Source organism: Anolis sagrei, chromosome X (genome assembly GCF_037176765.1).
Source record: "Anolis sagrei isolate rAnoSag1 chromosome X, rAnoSag1.mat, whole genome shotgun sequence".
Taxonomy (NCBI): domain Eukaryota; kingdom Metazoa; phylum Chordata; class Lepidosauria; order Squamata; family Dactyloidae; genus Anolis; species Anolis sagrei.
The window spans coordinates 108,804,146-108,820,568 of record NC_090034.1 but is presented as its reverse complement, the minus strand read 5'-3'; the positions used below and the strand labels follow the sequence as shown (position 1 = coordinate 108,820,568).

The 16,423-nt window shown below is 50.6% G+C and overlaps 1 protein-coding gene across 1 annotated transcript; it reads left to right on the top strand.

Annotated features, from left to right (window-relative positions):
- Positions 1-405: 405 nt before the first annotated feature.
- Positions 406-12,419, top strand: LOC137094775 (guanylate-binding protein 1-like). The gene is made up of 11 exons (XM_067461174.1): positions 406-651; positions 1,060-1,268; positions 2,265-2,392; positions 2,678-2,787; positions 3,645-3,844; positions 4,113-4,358; positions 5,742-6,022; positions 6,539-6,751; positions 9,775-9,877; positions 10,039-10,232; positions 11,405-12,419. The coding sequence occupies exons 2-11, from the start codon at positions 1,073-1,075 to the stop codon at positions 11,615-11,617; spliced, it is 1,884 nt and encodes a 627-aa protein (XP_067317275.1). The 5' UTR covers positions 406-651; positions 1,060-1,072; the 3' UTR covers positions 11,618-12,419.
- The last annotated feature ends 4,004 nt before the right edge of the window (positions 12,420-16,423 follow it).

Sequence of the window (16,423 nt, the reverse complement as noted above, 5' to 3'; positions counted from 1 at the left end):
CTTAAACAGGAGGGCTGACCTCTCCCTGTAAGGAGCACCCGTTGGCCGTTGGACCAATTGGAATTTCCAAGCCGTTTTCAAGGCCAGCCCCACGTAGAGTGCATTACAGTAATCCAGTCTAGAGGTGACTAAGGCATGGACCACCCTGGCCAGATCCGCCTTCATGAGGTACGGACGCAGTTGGCACACGAGTCTTAATTGTGCAAAAGCCCTCCCGGCCACCACCGAAGCCTCAACTTCAAGCGTAAGTGATGAGTCCAAGAGGACACCCAAACTGCGTACCTGTGACTTCAGGGGGAGTGTAACCCCGTCCAGCACAGGTTGCCACCCTATACCCTGATCCGGATTAGAAGTCCAAAGGCCAATCCCCCTCCCTGCATCCCCACCTGGCTTTCTCCTATCACTTTCACTTTTGAAGGTCTTTTCTTTCCAAGGGACTGCTTTCTGAGAAAGGGAGGCTAGCAGGCTGTTTCCTCCTTCTCCGCCGGAGGGGGGGGGGGGCTGCCCCCTCTCCACCCCTTCCTGCCCCTCCCGGGCTCCTTATTTGCTGCCTCCTCCCCCCATCTCTCACTCTGCATCTGAGCGCCCAAGAAGAAGGACCCCGGGGCCAAAGAAAGGAAGGAAGGAAGGAAGAAAAAGAGAGAAAGAGAGGTAAGTGATGGGGGGGGGGGGTGCCTTCCAAAAGGCAAATACTGGGGAGAACAGGGCTCGAGGTCCGGGACCGTGGGAGCTGGAATCCCACCGGGAAGGATAGAAATAAAATAATGACCATAATGTTGGGGGGGGGGGGGTACAATGACTGCCTGGAGAAGTCCCCCTTGGAGTGATGGTGCGGAGGGGAAGAGTTGGAAGGGCAACTCTCCTACGTCTCTAGGCCTCACCCCCCCTCCCCACCAGAAAGGAAGGCACCTGTCCCTGGGGACCCTGCTTCCCCATCCTCCTCTTCTTCCTCTGGGTCTGCCTTTCTGTGGCCCTCCTGAAGGCCCCTGAGGCCCCTGGCAGGGATCCAAGAGGGCTCCAGGCAGCTTGGACCAACCTTGCCGCCCTCGCCTTTTCCAGGTTCCCTTCCGGAATGTCTCCTGGGGAGGCCCACATGGACCATCCGCTCTGCCTCATCGAGAACCGCCCGGACGGGAGGCTGGTACTGCAAGAGGAGGCCTTGGCAGTCCTGCGGCGCATCCGGCAGCCGGTGGTGGTGGTGGCCATCGTGGGACCCTACAGGACCGGGAAGTCCTACCTGATGAACCGCCTGGCGGGCCAGCGGAAGGGTGAGCGGAAAGAGCAAGGGCACGACCCAGGCTCAGGACCAGGTGCTGCCCTGGAAGGGGTCACGGCCTCCAATATGCTGGAGCCGTGCCTTGGGGCAGATCCCAGATTCGATGTCCTAAGGTTCGATGACAAATGCAGATTCGATGACAAATGCAAGATACTTCACTTTGGCAGGAAAAACGAAATGCAAAGATACAGAATGGGGGACAATGCCTGGCTCGAGAGCAGTACGTGTGAAAAAGATCTTGGAGTCCTCGTGGACAACAAGTTAAACATGAGCCAGGAATGTGATGTGGTGGCAAAAAAAGCCAATGGGATTTTGGCCTGCATCAAGAGGAGCATAGTGTCTAGATCTAAGGAAGTAATGCTCCCCATGCTCTATTCTGCTTTGGTTAGACCACACCTGGAATATTGTGTCCAATTCTGGGCACCACAATTCAAGAGAGAGATTGACTCTAAGGTGGAATGTGTCCAGAGGAGGGCGACTAAAATGATCAAGGGTCTGGAGAACAAGCCCTATGAGGAGTGGCTTAAGGAGCTGGGCATGTTTAGCCTGAAGAAGAGAAGGCTGAGAGGAGATATGATAGCCATGTATAAATATGTGAGAGGAAGCCACAGGGAGGAGGAGGGAGCAAGCTTGTTTTCTGCTTCCTTGGAGACTAGGACATGGAACAATGGCTTCAAACTACAAGAGAGGAGATTCCATCTGAACATGAGGAAGAACTTCCTGACTGTGAGAGCCGTTCAGCAGTGGAACTCTCTGCTCCGGAGTGTGGTGGAGGCTCCTTCTTCGGAAGCTTTTAAGCAGAGCCTGGATGGCCATCTGTCGGGGGTTATTTGAATGCAATGTTCCTTCTTCTTAGCAGAATGGGGTTGGACTGGATGATGGCCCATGAGGTCTCTTCCAACTCTTTGATTCTATGATTCTATGATTCTAAGGGGCAGGGCCCAGCCTGGCCCCCTCCTCACTGGCCATGGTGTCCCCTCCATTCCAGGCTTCTCCCTGGGGTCCACGGTGCAGGCCAACACCAAGGGCATCTGGATGTGGTGCCGCCCTCATCCCCACTGTAGCGACCGCACCCTGGTTCTGTTGGACACGGAGGGCCTGGAGGACACGGGGAAGGTGAGTCGTGGGGGAGGAGGAGGGGCTGGGGGAGCGGGGGAAGGGAGGGCTGGGTGTGGGGCCAGGCAGTTACGCCCCAAGCCTGCCTCATGCGTTTGCTTCACGGTGAGAGCCGTGACCACTCCGTGTGTTTGGGTGGCCATGGCACAGAATAGCCAAACCTTCCAAAAGCAGGCTGTGACATGTGCTCCCCCTTCAATGGCAATGAATGAGGCAGAGGGAGGGACTCCTACGTGTGAGCAGGGAGGGAGGGGGTCTCAGAGAGACCTGCTTCTTCTCTTCCAGAGCAACACGCAGAACGATGCCTGGATCTTTGCACTGGCCATCCTGCTGAGCAGCACCTTGGTCTACAACAGCAAGGGCACCATTGACCAGAACGCCCTGGATCAGCTCCAGTATCCTTCCCTTGGGGGCAATTTTGGGGGTGGGGGTGGAAGCAGGTGGAGGAAGTGACACCCAGTTCCCTTTGGGATCCTGGCTGGGAGAGGTGCCCATTGGTCATTGGAGAGGGGGGGGGGGTGGTTGGCACAGGAGAGATGATGCCCTGGGGACACATCCAGGGGAGAATCAGGGGTATTGGGGCCTCTTCCACGAACAAGGACTGAAAGCGAGACGTCAGCAAGAGTTAAGACTGCCTGGCAAGACAGACCCTTCCCACACAACCAGGCCCATAGCTGAGGTGCAGTCAGGAAATACAGGCTACTGTGTTTCACTGCATCATAGTCACACCCACCCCCCATTTTTTAATCAAAGAAGAGGGTGCACTATAACATTATGGAAAAAATATTTTGTCTACCTACCTATCTATCTATTTACACACCTTGCTTCCAAAGGGGGATGAATACAGGTTTTATATGGAGGTCTCTGGAGCTCCACTCTTCTCTCCTTCCTTCCTCCCTCCTCCTCCTCCTTCTCCTTCCCCTGAGTCTTCAGCTCTGTGTTCCTTTTGGAGAACAAAGAAAATATCCTTATGGACTTCAGGAACGCAGCCCCTTGCAAACCTTAAAGTGAGTTCCCATATGCCTCAGAGTTCATGTACCTGTGACTCAGAAGAAGAAAGGGACGAGGGTGCAAAAACATGCGAAACAGGAAACTAGCAGCAAGCGTTCCTTCGTATGTGAACCCTTGCTTGAGGTGAGCATGCGGGTTGTCTTCTTCTGACAGGAAATGGCTCTCCGCCCAAACTCCAGAGCCATTAATCAACACACAACACTAACATAGCCTGGGAGCCCTTTTCCTTAGCCGTGCCCAGCTACGTTACTGAGCTGACCCAAAAGATCAGAGTAACCTCTTCCAGGGATCCAAGCCAAGAGGACGAGGATTCCTCAGAGTTCGCCCGCTACTTCCCGGCCTTCATTTGGGCCGTGAGGGACTTCACGCTCGAGCTGGAGATCGACGGGCACTCGGTCGACGATGACGGCTACCTGGAGAACGCCCTGAAGTTGCGGAAAGGTGACTTCTGTGCGGAAAGTGACGGCAGTGGGGGCTGACGGGGTCTTGGAATGGGAGGGGAGAGGGTGTCTCTGGATGTAGAAGTGAAAGTGAGGGAACACACCCTCAAGGGAGCAGGATGCTCTGTGCATGCTCAGAAACATTCTTGTTGTGTCACGCTCAAAGGGGAGTCAGAATGGAGACCTGAACAGTCTTGCAAAGAAAATAGAGGGTGGGTCCCAGGCAAAGTTTCTGGAATTTATCAATACTACCTGTTTTTCCTCTGCAGGTAACACAGAGCAGGTCAGAAGGTGCAACCTGCCCCGGTTGTGCATCCGCAAGTTCTTTCCTTCCCGGAAGTGCTTCACTTTTTTCTGGCCAACTAGCAAGAAGAAGAACTTGCGGCAGCTGGAGGAGCTGCAGGAGGAAGATTTGGAAGAGGAGTTCCAGTATGCAGTGACTCGTTTCTGCGACCATGTCTGGGGGACCGCCAAGCGCAAAACGGTTCCTGGGGGCCAAGCCGTGACGGGAGCCAGTAAGCCAGATTCTAGGGGTGGCCCAGGGCGGGGGAGTTGAGACTTGTGCTCATCATCATCATCATCATCACTTTATTTCTTAATTAGTCGCTCTCCACCAAAGTGTCATCATCATCATCATCACTTTATTTCTTAATTAGTCGCTCTCCACCAAAGTGCTCCGAACGACTTACAATTTAAAATAGCTTATACACAATATAAAACATTCAATATAAAAACATTCAGCAGTGACTATGGCAAAATTTGATCCAATTACTTAAATGCACAACCAAACAGCCAAGTCTTGAGTGCCTTTACAAAAGGTCGCAACTCCGACATTGCTCTAACGTATGGACGCAATGAGTTCCACAGAATTGGAGCATTGATTGAAAAAGCTCTACGATGCCTTGTAGCTTCCAAATGTGCCTCCCTAGGACCCGGTATACAGAGGAGATTTTCCTGGGTGGATCGAGGTGACCACTGATGGAGAAGAGGAATGAGGTGATCCCTAAGATATAAAGATCCTTGGCCATTTTGAGCTCTCAATGTCAGGACCAGGATCTTGAAAGAGATCCGATGTTCTATTGGTAGCCAATGCAGTTGTTGCAGAATTGGTGTCATATGGGATCTTAGAGATGATCCCGCTAGCAGCCTGGCTGCCGCATTTTGGACCATCCGAATCATGCCCTTCAAGCCGCCACAGTCCTGGCCTGTTGCCTCAGTTGCATTTTGAAGAGGTCTCCTCCGTGCTGTGCTGTGCTTGAGAGAGGAAAACCAGGTCCCGGTTCTTAAAATGAATCATTAAAGCTGGGCTGCCTTTTATTATTATTTATTTATTTATTTCGAGGTTTTATATACCGACCCTCTCACCTTCAAAGAGGGATTCGGACCGGTTCACAACATGTGTTAACATACAAAAATATACAATAACAACACAATGCAACACCATTACACGATTAAAATATAAGCACCATAAACATTAAAAACATTATTTTCACAGTTATAAGAGCCAAATCGTCCACACAATCGCAATCCCAAACTACCTTTAGAGCCCGACTTGTGGAGCAGGCTGACCAGTTCTGCAACTACATCTATGGGACGTCCAAGGAGAAGACCCTCCCGGGTGGCATGTGTTCACTGGGCACCATGAGTCTGTCCTGCCCTCCCACTCTCCTTCCTCTGAGCTGATGCCACAGTTGCAATGTGATGCTGGTCAATCTCTGGCCTTTCCCTTCTTCCTCTGGGGAGACCATCCTCCTCTGCCTCTGGGCACCAGGTCCCACTGGCGGGTTGTGAGGCCAAAGGCCAAACGAGGTGGGGACCCATGCTAGGACAGACCCCTGCTTCCACACAGTACTGGGCATCATCACTTGACGCTTGCCTTGCCGTCTTCCTCCTTGCAGTGCTGGCCAAGCTGGCAGAGACCTACGTGGAGACCATCTGCAGTGGTAAGGTGCCCTGCCTGGAGAGTGCGGTGCTGGCCTTGGCAGAGATGGAGAACACGGCTGCCGTGGAGGAGGCTGTGGCTCACTATGGGAGGTTGATGGGGGAGAAGCTGATCCTGCCCACGGAGAGCGTTCCAGAGCTGCTGGGGGTCCATGCTGAGTGTGAGAAGGAGGCCCTCCGGGTGTTCATGGCACGTGCCTTCAAGGATGATCATAGCCACTTCCAGACTAAACTCGTGGTAGGTTACCCCATGAGATGAGGCCATTGGTAAGCACTGATAGCAGGTGGGGGGGGGGGGGGTCTCTTATGGAGAAGGAAGGGAGCCCCAGCACAGAAGGGTCACCAGTCCCACTGGCAGCACTCCCAGTTCCACAGGTGTCTTCATTGGAGCTTTTTTAAAAAGGAAAAAGCAGTAAAATGAAGCAGCAGCAAAATGTAGCAGTTTAGCAGAGCAGAAGCTTCCAAACACAGCAGCAGCAGAGCAAAGGAGGTTTAGTAATGCATTCAACACAGACAGGCATTCAGGGTTACAAAATTCTGTCTTATTGGACAGGACTGAATTTATATATAGGAAAGTTCGGGGTATCGCTCTCAATCTCTAAGAGTTTGGAGACATCTTGCATGGTGCCCCCCTCTTCTCTGGAGAACAGTAGGAGGGCTGGGCAGATTTCCATGTGGCTGAAGACTTAGGAAAGGAGGCCTGTTCCTGAGAGTTATCCGTCGTGTCCTTCCCCTGTGTCCCCTTTCCTGCCAGAAAACCCTGGATGACCGGAAGGAGGGATACTGCCAAAGGAATGAGCAGGAGTCCACTCAATGCTGCCAGGCCCTGCTGGCCTCTCTCTCTGTGGAGCTGGAGGAGAAGGTGCGCAACTGGGTCTACTTCCAGCCCAACGGACACCAGCAGTTTGTAGACGACCTGAAGGACATTGAGGGAAGATACCGCCAGAAGCCAAAGAAGGGGGTGATGGTAAGAAAGAAAAGGAGGAAGGAAGGGGGAAGGCTGGGCCATGGAAGGAAGTCATGCAAGACCACTCTAGTGATTGGGTTGTTGTAAGTTTTTTGGGCTGTATGGCCATGTTCTAGAAGCATTCTCTCCTGACATTTTGCCTGCATCTATGACAGGCATCCTCAGAGGTTGTGAGGTCAACCCAGTGATTCCGGCCATGAAGGCCTTTGACAATACTTTGGTGATTCTTGGCCAGATCAGTAAAGTTATGTACGCAGGCATAAAAATAAGTGAATATGCAAAGAAAGCTCATCCCAAACCAAAGATTTCTCTGTAACACAAACGTCAATGGCAATGTGTGGATCTCAGCAGAGGGTCGTGTCCATGTTTTCAGGCCAGAATTAGTCATAGAATAGAATCATAGAATCATAGAATCCTAGAGTTGGAAGAGAGCTCCTGGGCTATCATCCAGTCCAACCCCATTCTGCCAAGAAGCAGGAGTATTGCATTCAAATCACCCCTGACAGATGGCCATCCAGCCTCTGTTTCAAAGCTTCCAAAGAAGGAGCCTCCACCACACTCCGGGGCAGAGAGTTCCACTCCTCAACGGCTCTCACAGTCAGGAAGTTCTTCCTCGTGTTCAGATAGAATCTCCTCTCTTGTAGTTTGAAGTCATTGTTCCGCGTCCTCGTCTCCAGGGAAGCAGAAAGGAAGCTTGCTCCCTCCTCCTCCCTGTGGCTTCATAGAATCATAGAATCATAGAATCATAGAATCAAAGAGTTGGAAGAGACCTCATGGGCCATCCAGTCCAACCCCATTCTGCCAAGAAGCAGGAGTATTGCATTCAAATCACCCCTGACAGATGGCCATCCAGCCTCTGTTTCAAAGCTTCCAAAGAAGGAGCCTCCACCACACTCCGGGGCAGAGAGTTCCACTGCTGAACGGCTCTCACAGTCAGGAAGTTCTTCCTCATGTTCAGATGGAATCTCCTCTCTTGTAGTTTGAAGCCATTGTTCCACATCCTAGTCTCCAAGGAAGCGGAAAACAAGCTTGATCCCTCCTCCTCCCTGTGGCTTCCTCTCACATATTTATACATGGCTATCATATCTCTAGAGACAAAGATACTAGAGACAAAGTTGAAGTCCTTTGGCCACATCATGAGGAGACAGCAAAGCCTAGAGAAGACAATGATGCTGGGGAAAGTGGAAGGCAAAAGGAAGAGGGGCTGACCAAGGGCAAGATGGATGGATGGCATCCTTGAAGGGACTGGACTGACCTTGAAGGAACTGGGGGTGGTGACGGCCGACAGGGAGCTCTGGCGTGGGCTGGTCCATGAGGTCACGAAGAGTCGGAGACGACTGAACGAATGAACAACATCATATCTCCTCTCATCAGATGGAATCTCCTCTCTTGTAGTTTGAAGCCATGGCTCCATTGCGTCCTAGTCTCCAGGGAAGCAGAAAACAAGCTTGCTCCCTCCTCCTCCCTGTGGCTTTCTCTCACATATTTATACATGGCTCTCATCATATCTCCTCTCAGCCTTCTCTTCCTCAGGCTAAACATGCCCAGCTCCTTAAGCCGCTCCTCATAGGGCTTGTTCTCCAGACCCTTTATCATTTGAGTCGCTCTCCTCTGGACACATTCCAGCTTGTCAATATCTCTCTTGAATTGTGGTGCCCAGAATTGGACACAATATTCCAGGTGTGGTCTAACCAAAGCAGAATAGAGCATGGGGAGCAGGACTTCCCTGGATCTAGACACTAGGCTCCTATGGATGCAGGCCAAAATCCCACTGGCTTTTTTTGCCGCCACATCACATTCCTGGCTCCTGTTCCCCTTCCTCCCCACGAGGACTCCAAGATCTTTTTCACACGTACTGCTCTTGAGCCAGGCCTCATTGTCCCCCATTTTGTATCTTTGCATTTTGTTTTTCCTGCCAAAGTGGAGTATCTTGCATTTGTCACTGTTGAACTGTTCAAATCACCCCTGACAGATGGCCATCCAGCCTCTGCTTAAAAGCTTCCAAAGAAGGAGCCTCCACCACACTCCGGGGCAGAGAGTTCCACTGCTGAACGGCTCTCACAGTCAGGAAGTTCTTCCTAATGTTCAGATGGAATCTCCTCTCTTGTAGTTTGAAGCCATGGCTCCATTGCGTCCTAGTCTCCAGGGAAGCAGAAAACAAGCTTGCTCCCTCCTCCTCCCTGTGGCTTTCTCTCACATATTTATACATGGCTCTCATCATATCTCCTCTCAGCCTTCTCTTCCTCAGGCTAAACATGCCCAGCTCCTTAAGCCGCTCCTCATAGGGCTTGTTCTCCAGACCCTTGATCCTTTGAGTCACCCTCCTCTGGACACATTCCAGCTTGTCAACATCTCTCTTGAATTGTGGTGCCCGGAATTGGACACAATATTCCAGGTGTGGTCTAACCAAGGCAGAATAGAGCATGGGGAGCATGACTTCTCTAGATCTAGACACTAGGCTCCTATAGATGCAGGCCAAAATCCCATTGGCTTTTTTCCCCGCCACATCACATTCCTGGCTCATGTTTAACTTGTTGTCCACGAGGACTCCAAGATCTTTTTCACACGTACTGCCCTCAAGCCAGGCATTGTCCCCCATTTTGTATTTTTGCATTTCATTTTTTCTGCCTCAGTGGAGTCTCTTGCCTTTGTCCCCTTTGAACTTCATTTTGTTAGTTTTGGCCCATCATCTCTCTAATCTGTCAAGATCGTTTTGAATCCTGCTCCTGTCCTCTGGAGTCTTGGCTCTCCCTCCTTTCTTGTTGTTTGAATGTTCCATTGTGTCCTAGTCTCCAGGGAAGCAGAAAACAAGCTTGCTCCCTCCTCCCTGTGGCTTCCTTTCACAAGTCTTCTTGCACTGATGTTGCAGATTCCCAAAGTATGTGGACAGCCCTCCAAATTTTGAAGCCGAGGGAAGTGTCTTTGTGTTGGTAGCCCCAGCATCCCCTCACTGGTGCCAGGAGAGGGGGCAGATCCTTTGGCCCTTCCTGGCGGTCCTCCTGAGCAATGCTTCTTCCATCCAGGCAGAGGAGGCGCTGAAGCAGTTCCTGGAGGGCAAGGAGGCTGTCGGCAGAGCCATTCTCCAAAAGGACACGGCCCTTAGCGAGAAGGAGAAGCAAATGGCAGGTGAGCCCCACTCCCAGCCCAGAAAGAGGAATTGGTCATGGGGCTCCCCCTTCAGAAGTCCAGAGCTGTGTCAAGTAACCATTTCGTGAGGGGTGGGGGTCTGAGAGGTTCACCCTCCTTTCCATTCCTCCCTTTCCCCCTTTCGCCCATTCGCTGGACAGAGGCCCGGGCACAGGCGGAGGCGACCCAGAGGGAGCAGGAGGTCCAACGGCAGAGGCAGGCTGAGCTGGAGCAGAAGATGCGGGACCAGCAGCGGAGCTACGAGGAGAACGTCCAGCAGCTGAAGGCCAAGATAGAGCAGAATCGGGAGCAGCTCCTGGAGGAGCAGAAGATGATGATGGAGAACAAGCTGGCGGTAAGCCTCCTTTGAGTCCCAGCGACTCCTCCCTCACCAGACCCCTTTGGCTCTGTCCCTTGCACACCTCAGTTAGGGACCCCTTTGCAACCTCCCACTCACCTGGCCAGTGAGACACCTCCCCCCCCCCATCCCTTCCACTATGGGAGCCCCTTTATTTATTTATTTATTTATTTATTTATTTGTTTACTTCATTTGTATACCGCTCCTCTCAGCCCTTAGGCGACTCGGAGCAGTTTACAACAATTCAACAGTATACATAGTACAGACAATAGGCCTTTAAAACAATAGCATCACAATCAATAAACATAGCATCAATACAAAATTACATCAGTATAGCAAATCCATCAGGTCTCCTCACTAGAATCAGTATCCAATCTCGTTATCCATTATTCCGTGTTCCAATAATCAATCAGTCACACTGCTTAGCCAAATGCCTGTTCGAACATCCAGGTCTTCAGTTTCCTCCGGAATACCAGCAAGGAGGGGGCCGATCTAATATCTGCAGGGAGAGCAATCCACAGCCGGGGGGCCACCGCTGAGAAGGCCCTGTCTCTCTTCCCCGCCAGGCGCACTTGTGAGGCTGGCGGGACCGAGAGCAGGGCCTCCCCAGACGATCTTAACATCCTAACTGGTTCATAGGAGGAGATGCGTTCGGACAGGTAAGTCAGGCCAGAACCATTTAGGGCTTTAAAGGCTAATGCCAGCACTTTGAATTATGCCGGGTAGCAAATTGGCAGCCAGTGGAGCTGGCGCAACAGAGGAGTTGTATGCTCCCTGAGTGCCGCTCCTGTTAGCATCCTGTCTGCCAATCGTTGGACCATTTGAAGCTTCCGAGCAGTCTTCAGAGGCAACCCCACATAGAGAGCGTTGCAGTAGTCTATACGGGATGCAACCAGTGCGTGGACTATCGTGGTCAAGTCAGGCTTCCCAAGGTATGGGCGCAGCTGGCGCACAAGTTTTAACTGTGTGAATGCTCTCCTGGCCACCGCTGAGACCTGAGGTTCCAGGCTCAGCGATGAGTCCAGGATCACTCCCAAGCTGCGAACCTGTGTCTTCAGGGGGAGTGGGACCCCGTTGAACACAGGCTGTAACCCTTTGCTCTGTGAAACAGGCCTTTGGACAGAAATGGGGTCCCCACCCTTCATTGGTCCACCTCTCTCTTTCTGCAGGAGAAAGAGGCGCTGCTGATCGAGGGGTACCGGAAGGAGGCCGAGCAGATGATAAAGGAGATCCAGCGCCTGAAGGAGGAGAGCGCCAAGATCAAGGATCCCTCCTGGCCAGAAAGAGCCCTGGAGGGGCTGGTGACAGGCCTCAGCCTCTTTTTGCCAGGGATCGCCGGCAAGGCGATGGGGATCATCACGAACATGTTAAGGGACATGTGATCAGGGGCTCCCAGCACCACCCCCTCCCCTCGAGGCCTCTTCCGCTGCTGCCTTTGGCCCGCGGTGGCCTGTCCGTGTGCTTCTTTGGACTCAATGCGCTATTAGTTAGAGAAGGATGCTGTGCTTCCCTCAAAGAGCCTTGCCACCCGTTTTGCAGGCGCACTCACTCAGCTACGCTTCCTCGAGGGATGCTTTTCCTTCTCTCGATCCTTCGTGCCTCTCTTATCCGTTATTTGAGCACACCATACAGCAGTGTTTCTCAACCTTCCTAATGTCACAGCCCCTTAATACAGTTCCTCATGTTGTGGTGACCCCCAACCATAATATTATTTTTTGCTACTTCATAACTGTAATTTGGCTCATTTGGGAGTTGTAGTTGTTGGGATTTATGGTTCACCTACAATCAAAGAGTATTCTGAACTCCACCAACGATGGAATTGAACCAAACTTGGCACACAGGATGCCCACGACCAACAGAAAACACTGGAAGAGTTTGGTGGGCATTGACCTTTAGTTTGGGAGTTGTAGTTCACCTACAGAGAGCACTATATCTGGACCAAACCTGGCACATATACTCAGTATGCTAAATGTGAACATTGGTGGAGTTTGGGGGAAAAAGGCCTTGTAATTTTGCTCATTTGGGAGTTGTAGTTTTTGGGATTTATGGTTCACCTACAATCAAAGAGTATTCTGAACTCCACCAACGATGGAATTGAACCAAACTTAGCACACAGGATGCCCACGACCAACAGAAAACACTGGAAGAGTTTGGTAGGCATTGACCTTGAGTTTGGGAGTTGTAGTTCACCCACAGAGAGCACAATCTTTTGCTACTTCATAACTGTAATTTTGAAACATAATTTGAGAGTTGTAGTTGTTGGGATTTATGGTTCACCTACAATCAAAGAGTATTCTGAACTCCACCAATGATGGAATTGAACCAAACTTGGCACACAGAATGTCCACGACCAACAGAAAAAACTGGAAGAGTTTGGTGAGCATTGACCTTGAGTTTGGGAGTTGTAGTTCACCTACAGAGACCACTATATCTGGACCAAACTTGGCATAAATACTCAGTATGCTAAATGCGAACACTGGTGGAGTTTGGGGAAAATAGGCCTTGACATTTGGGAGTTGTAGTTTGCTGGGATTTATAGTTCACCTACAATCAAAAAGCATTCTGAACCCCACCAATGATAGAATTGGGCCAAACTTCCCACACAGAACCCCCATGACCAACAGAAAATACTGTGTTTTCTGATGGTCTTTGGTGACCCCTCTGCGGGCATGTAGCCGGGGGGGGGGGGCTTGGGGGGCTTCAGCCCCCCCCCCGAAATTCTCATGGTGGTTCGCGAAAAGGCCTTACTGGTACATTATTTAAACTGTTATGTTTATTCATATCATGATCTGACAGTGATCACCATGCTCAATATATCTCATATGCATGGGGATATTGGGGTAATGATACAAAAGGTTTGCTAGGGCAGACCCTCTTTCACTCAGACTCACACCCCCCCCCGAACCAAACTCAGCCCCCCCCCCCCAAAAAAAAACAAAATCCTGGCTACAGGCCTGCCCCTCTGGCACCCCCTGGCGACCCCTCTAGGGGTCCCGACCCCCGGGTTGAGAAACACTGCCATACAGTATTCTTGCAGATTGGTGCTATCAATACAGTATTCATACTTACATTGGTGCTGATAACATTGGTTCTGCATTCCAACTATTTCTGGGCCCTGACTAACAGTGAGTGATTCGGGGAGGCTGCCCTGTCCATCTCTTCACCTGCCTACCAACCTGTCAATATCTACCTGTCAGAGGGATGGTTTTAAGCCTTGGCTTGGAATACGCATGTTTTGACCATGTGCTGTATGCTTACCTTGGACCAGACATGCTAAATAAAAGTATCAGTTACTGCCTTTCACAACTGCATACGAGAACTGGCTTGAGAAATTTGTATTGGGTCAATATCTGGGGGGGCAGGGGGGGGGGTGATGATTTATTTATTATTTATTTATTTGATGCATTTATTAACCGCCATTCTCAGCCCTACAGGGCGACTCATGGCGGTGTACATACATATAGAAGACAATTACAAAAGGCAATTACAACAACATCTAATCTACACAACAATTACAAACTTCACTAAAAATCCGCTTCGTCTCATAGTGGAATCATAACCAATCTCATATTCCTTGTTCCATTCCAGTCATCTTTACCACAATGTTATAGCACATTAATTAAATGCCCTCTCGAACAGCCATGTCTTGAGACTTTTTCGAAAGGACATGAGGGAAGGCGCCTGTCTGATATCTGCAGGGAGGGTGTTCCACAGCCGGGGGGCCACCACCGAGAAGGCCCTCTCCCTCGTCCCCGCCAGACGTGCCTGTGAGGCAGGCGGGACCGAGAGAAGGGCCTCCCCGGACGATCTCAAGGTCCTCGTGGGCTCGTAGGCCAAGATGCGGTCCGAAAGGTATTTTGGGCCGGAACCGTTTAGGGCTTTGTAGGCCAGAACCAGCACCTTAAATTGGGCCCGGTAGCAGATCGGCAGCCAATGGAGCTGGGACAACAAGGGCGTTGTGTGCTCCCTGCCACCCGCTCCGGTTAGTAACATGGCTGCCGCGCGCTGAACCAGCTGAAGCTTCCAGGCCGTCTTCAAGGGCAGCCCCACGTAGAGAGCGTTGCAGTAGTCAAGGCGGGATGTGACCAGAGCGTGTACCACCGTGGCCAAGTCAGACTTCCCGAGATACGGGCGCAGCTGGCGCACGAGCCTAAGCTGTGCAAATGCTCCCCTGGTCACCGCTGACACCTGGGGATCCAGGCTCAACGATGAGTCCAGGGTCACACCCAAGCTGCGAACCTGCGCCTTCAAGGGGAGTGCGACCCCGTCCAGCACAGGCTGTAACCCTATACCCCGTTCGGCCTTGATGGTTATGATATAAAGGGAGAGGGGGAATGACTTCCTGTGACACAAGTGAACCACATGCTAGGCACGGTCCATATGCTGGAGAGAAGGAAACAGCAGGAGGAAAGGCACCCCAAAAGTGGCCGTTGCCAGTATGCACAGTTGCCCACAGTGGGTCTGCGTGCCAAGTTTGGTCTACGTCCGTTGTCAGTTGTTGTCATTGATCGCTATGTTCTTCAGACTGGATTTCACTTTTATATTTCCATTTCAGTTATCACCACAGTATCCAGCTCAGCCCTCCACCTTCTGCCCCTGGAACTAATAATAATAATAATAATAATAATAATAATAATAATAATAATAATAGGAGCAAGCCATCAGAACCAATGCAATTAAGGCCAGGATCGAAAAATCATCAGATCACCCAAAATGGTAGAAATTATGTAAATAAATAAATAATAAATAAAATGCAGATTGTGCAAGGAAGCGGATGAAACCCTGGACCATCTCCTCAGCTGCTGCAAGAAAATTGCCCGGACGGACTACAAACAGAGGCACAACTCTGTGGCCCAGATGACTCACTGGAACTTATGCCACAAGGACCACCTGCCAGCAGCAAAGAACTGGTGAAGGGATCATAAACCTGAAAAGGTCGTGGAAAATGAACATGCAAAAATATTGTGGGACTTTCAAATCCAGACTGACAACGTTTTGGAACACAACATGCCAGACATCACGATTGTGAAAAAGAAAAAAGTCTGGATTATTGATGTCACCATTCCAGGTGACAGTTGCATTGAGAAAAAACAACAGGAAAAATTCAGTCACTATCAAGACCTAAAAATCAAGCGGCAAAGGCTCTGACGGCATCAGGACCGGGCCCAGGAGGGAACCCTGCGGATGGCACTTCCTTGCCAGAAGGTCATGGGGGACCTTGTCAAAGGAAGGCCTTCCTGAAATCCAGACACGCTCCATCCACGGCATCATTCCCTGCATCCACCCAGCTTGTAACTCTATCGAAAAAAGAGATCAGATGAGTCTGGCATGACTTGTTTTTGATAAATCCATGTTGACTATTAGCGATGACCGCATTTGTGTCTAAGTGTTTGCAGACCACTTCCTTCACAATCTTTTCCAGAATCTTGCCCGGTATTGACGTGAGGCTGACTGGACGGTAATTGTTTGGGTCATCCCTTTTTCCCTTCTTGAGGATTGGGACCACATTGGCCCTCCTCCAGTCACACTTACAGAGTGCACCTTGTGCATGAAATGAGTAGGCTAACCAGGGAAATCTGCTGAGCCATTTGTGCTGAAAACCTCTTCTTATCCAAAGGAAATACATATCCTGGCAATGGAGTCTGTGGATTCTGCACTAATTGAACTTTCAACTGGTTATCAGAAATAGTCTTGTTTATATAAAGTCCAAAGTCTAACAATGACACAGCTTCTTATCTTTCCTCCTGTTCTATGGTTTCTTTGCAGGACACACAGGATGAACCAGTGTGAATAAATTGCTAATATTTGCTTGAGATAGTGCTTGCAGTTCTGGAGGGGCTCTTAATTTTTTGTGTCTCATAGACTTAGCACGGGGATTGGGTTAACCAGTTAAAATTCATGAGTAAACCAGGTTTTTTATAACCTGAAAATTGGGGGGGGGGGGGTTGAAGGCCCCCCCCCCCCAGCTACAGGCTTGATCCTAATCATATCTGTTGTCAGAGGCTTTCATTTTCGGAATCGCTGGGTTGCTGTGAGTTTTCCAGGATGTATGGCCATGTTCCAGAATCATTCTCCCCTGACATTTCACCTACATCTATAGTAGGCAATCCTCACAAACTTTCAGGATGCCTGCCATAGATGTGGGTGAAAAGTCAGGAGAGAATGCTTCTGGAACATGGCCATACATC

Bases quoted from the DNA above. Each gene is read 5' to 3' on its own strand.
- LOC137094775 (XM_067461174.1), top strand. From the start codon at position 1,073: ATGTCTCCTGGGGAGGCCCACATGGACCATCCGCTCTGCCTCATCGAG. The intron at 3,845-4,112 runs GTGACTTCTGTG...TTTCCTCTGCAG, and splicing joins CGCCCTGAAGTTGCGGAAAG to GTAACACAGAGCAGGTCAGA. The intron at 9,878-10,038 runs GTGAGCCCCACT...TTCGCTGGACAG, and splicing joins GAAGGAGAAGCAAATGGCAG to AGGCCCGGGCACAGGCGGAG.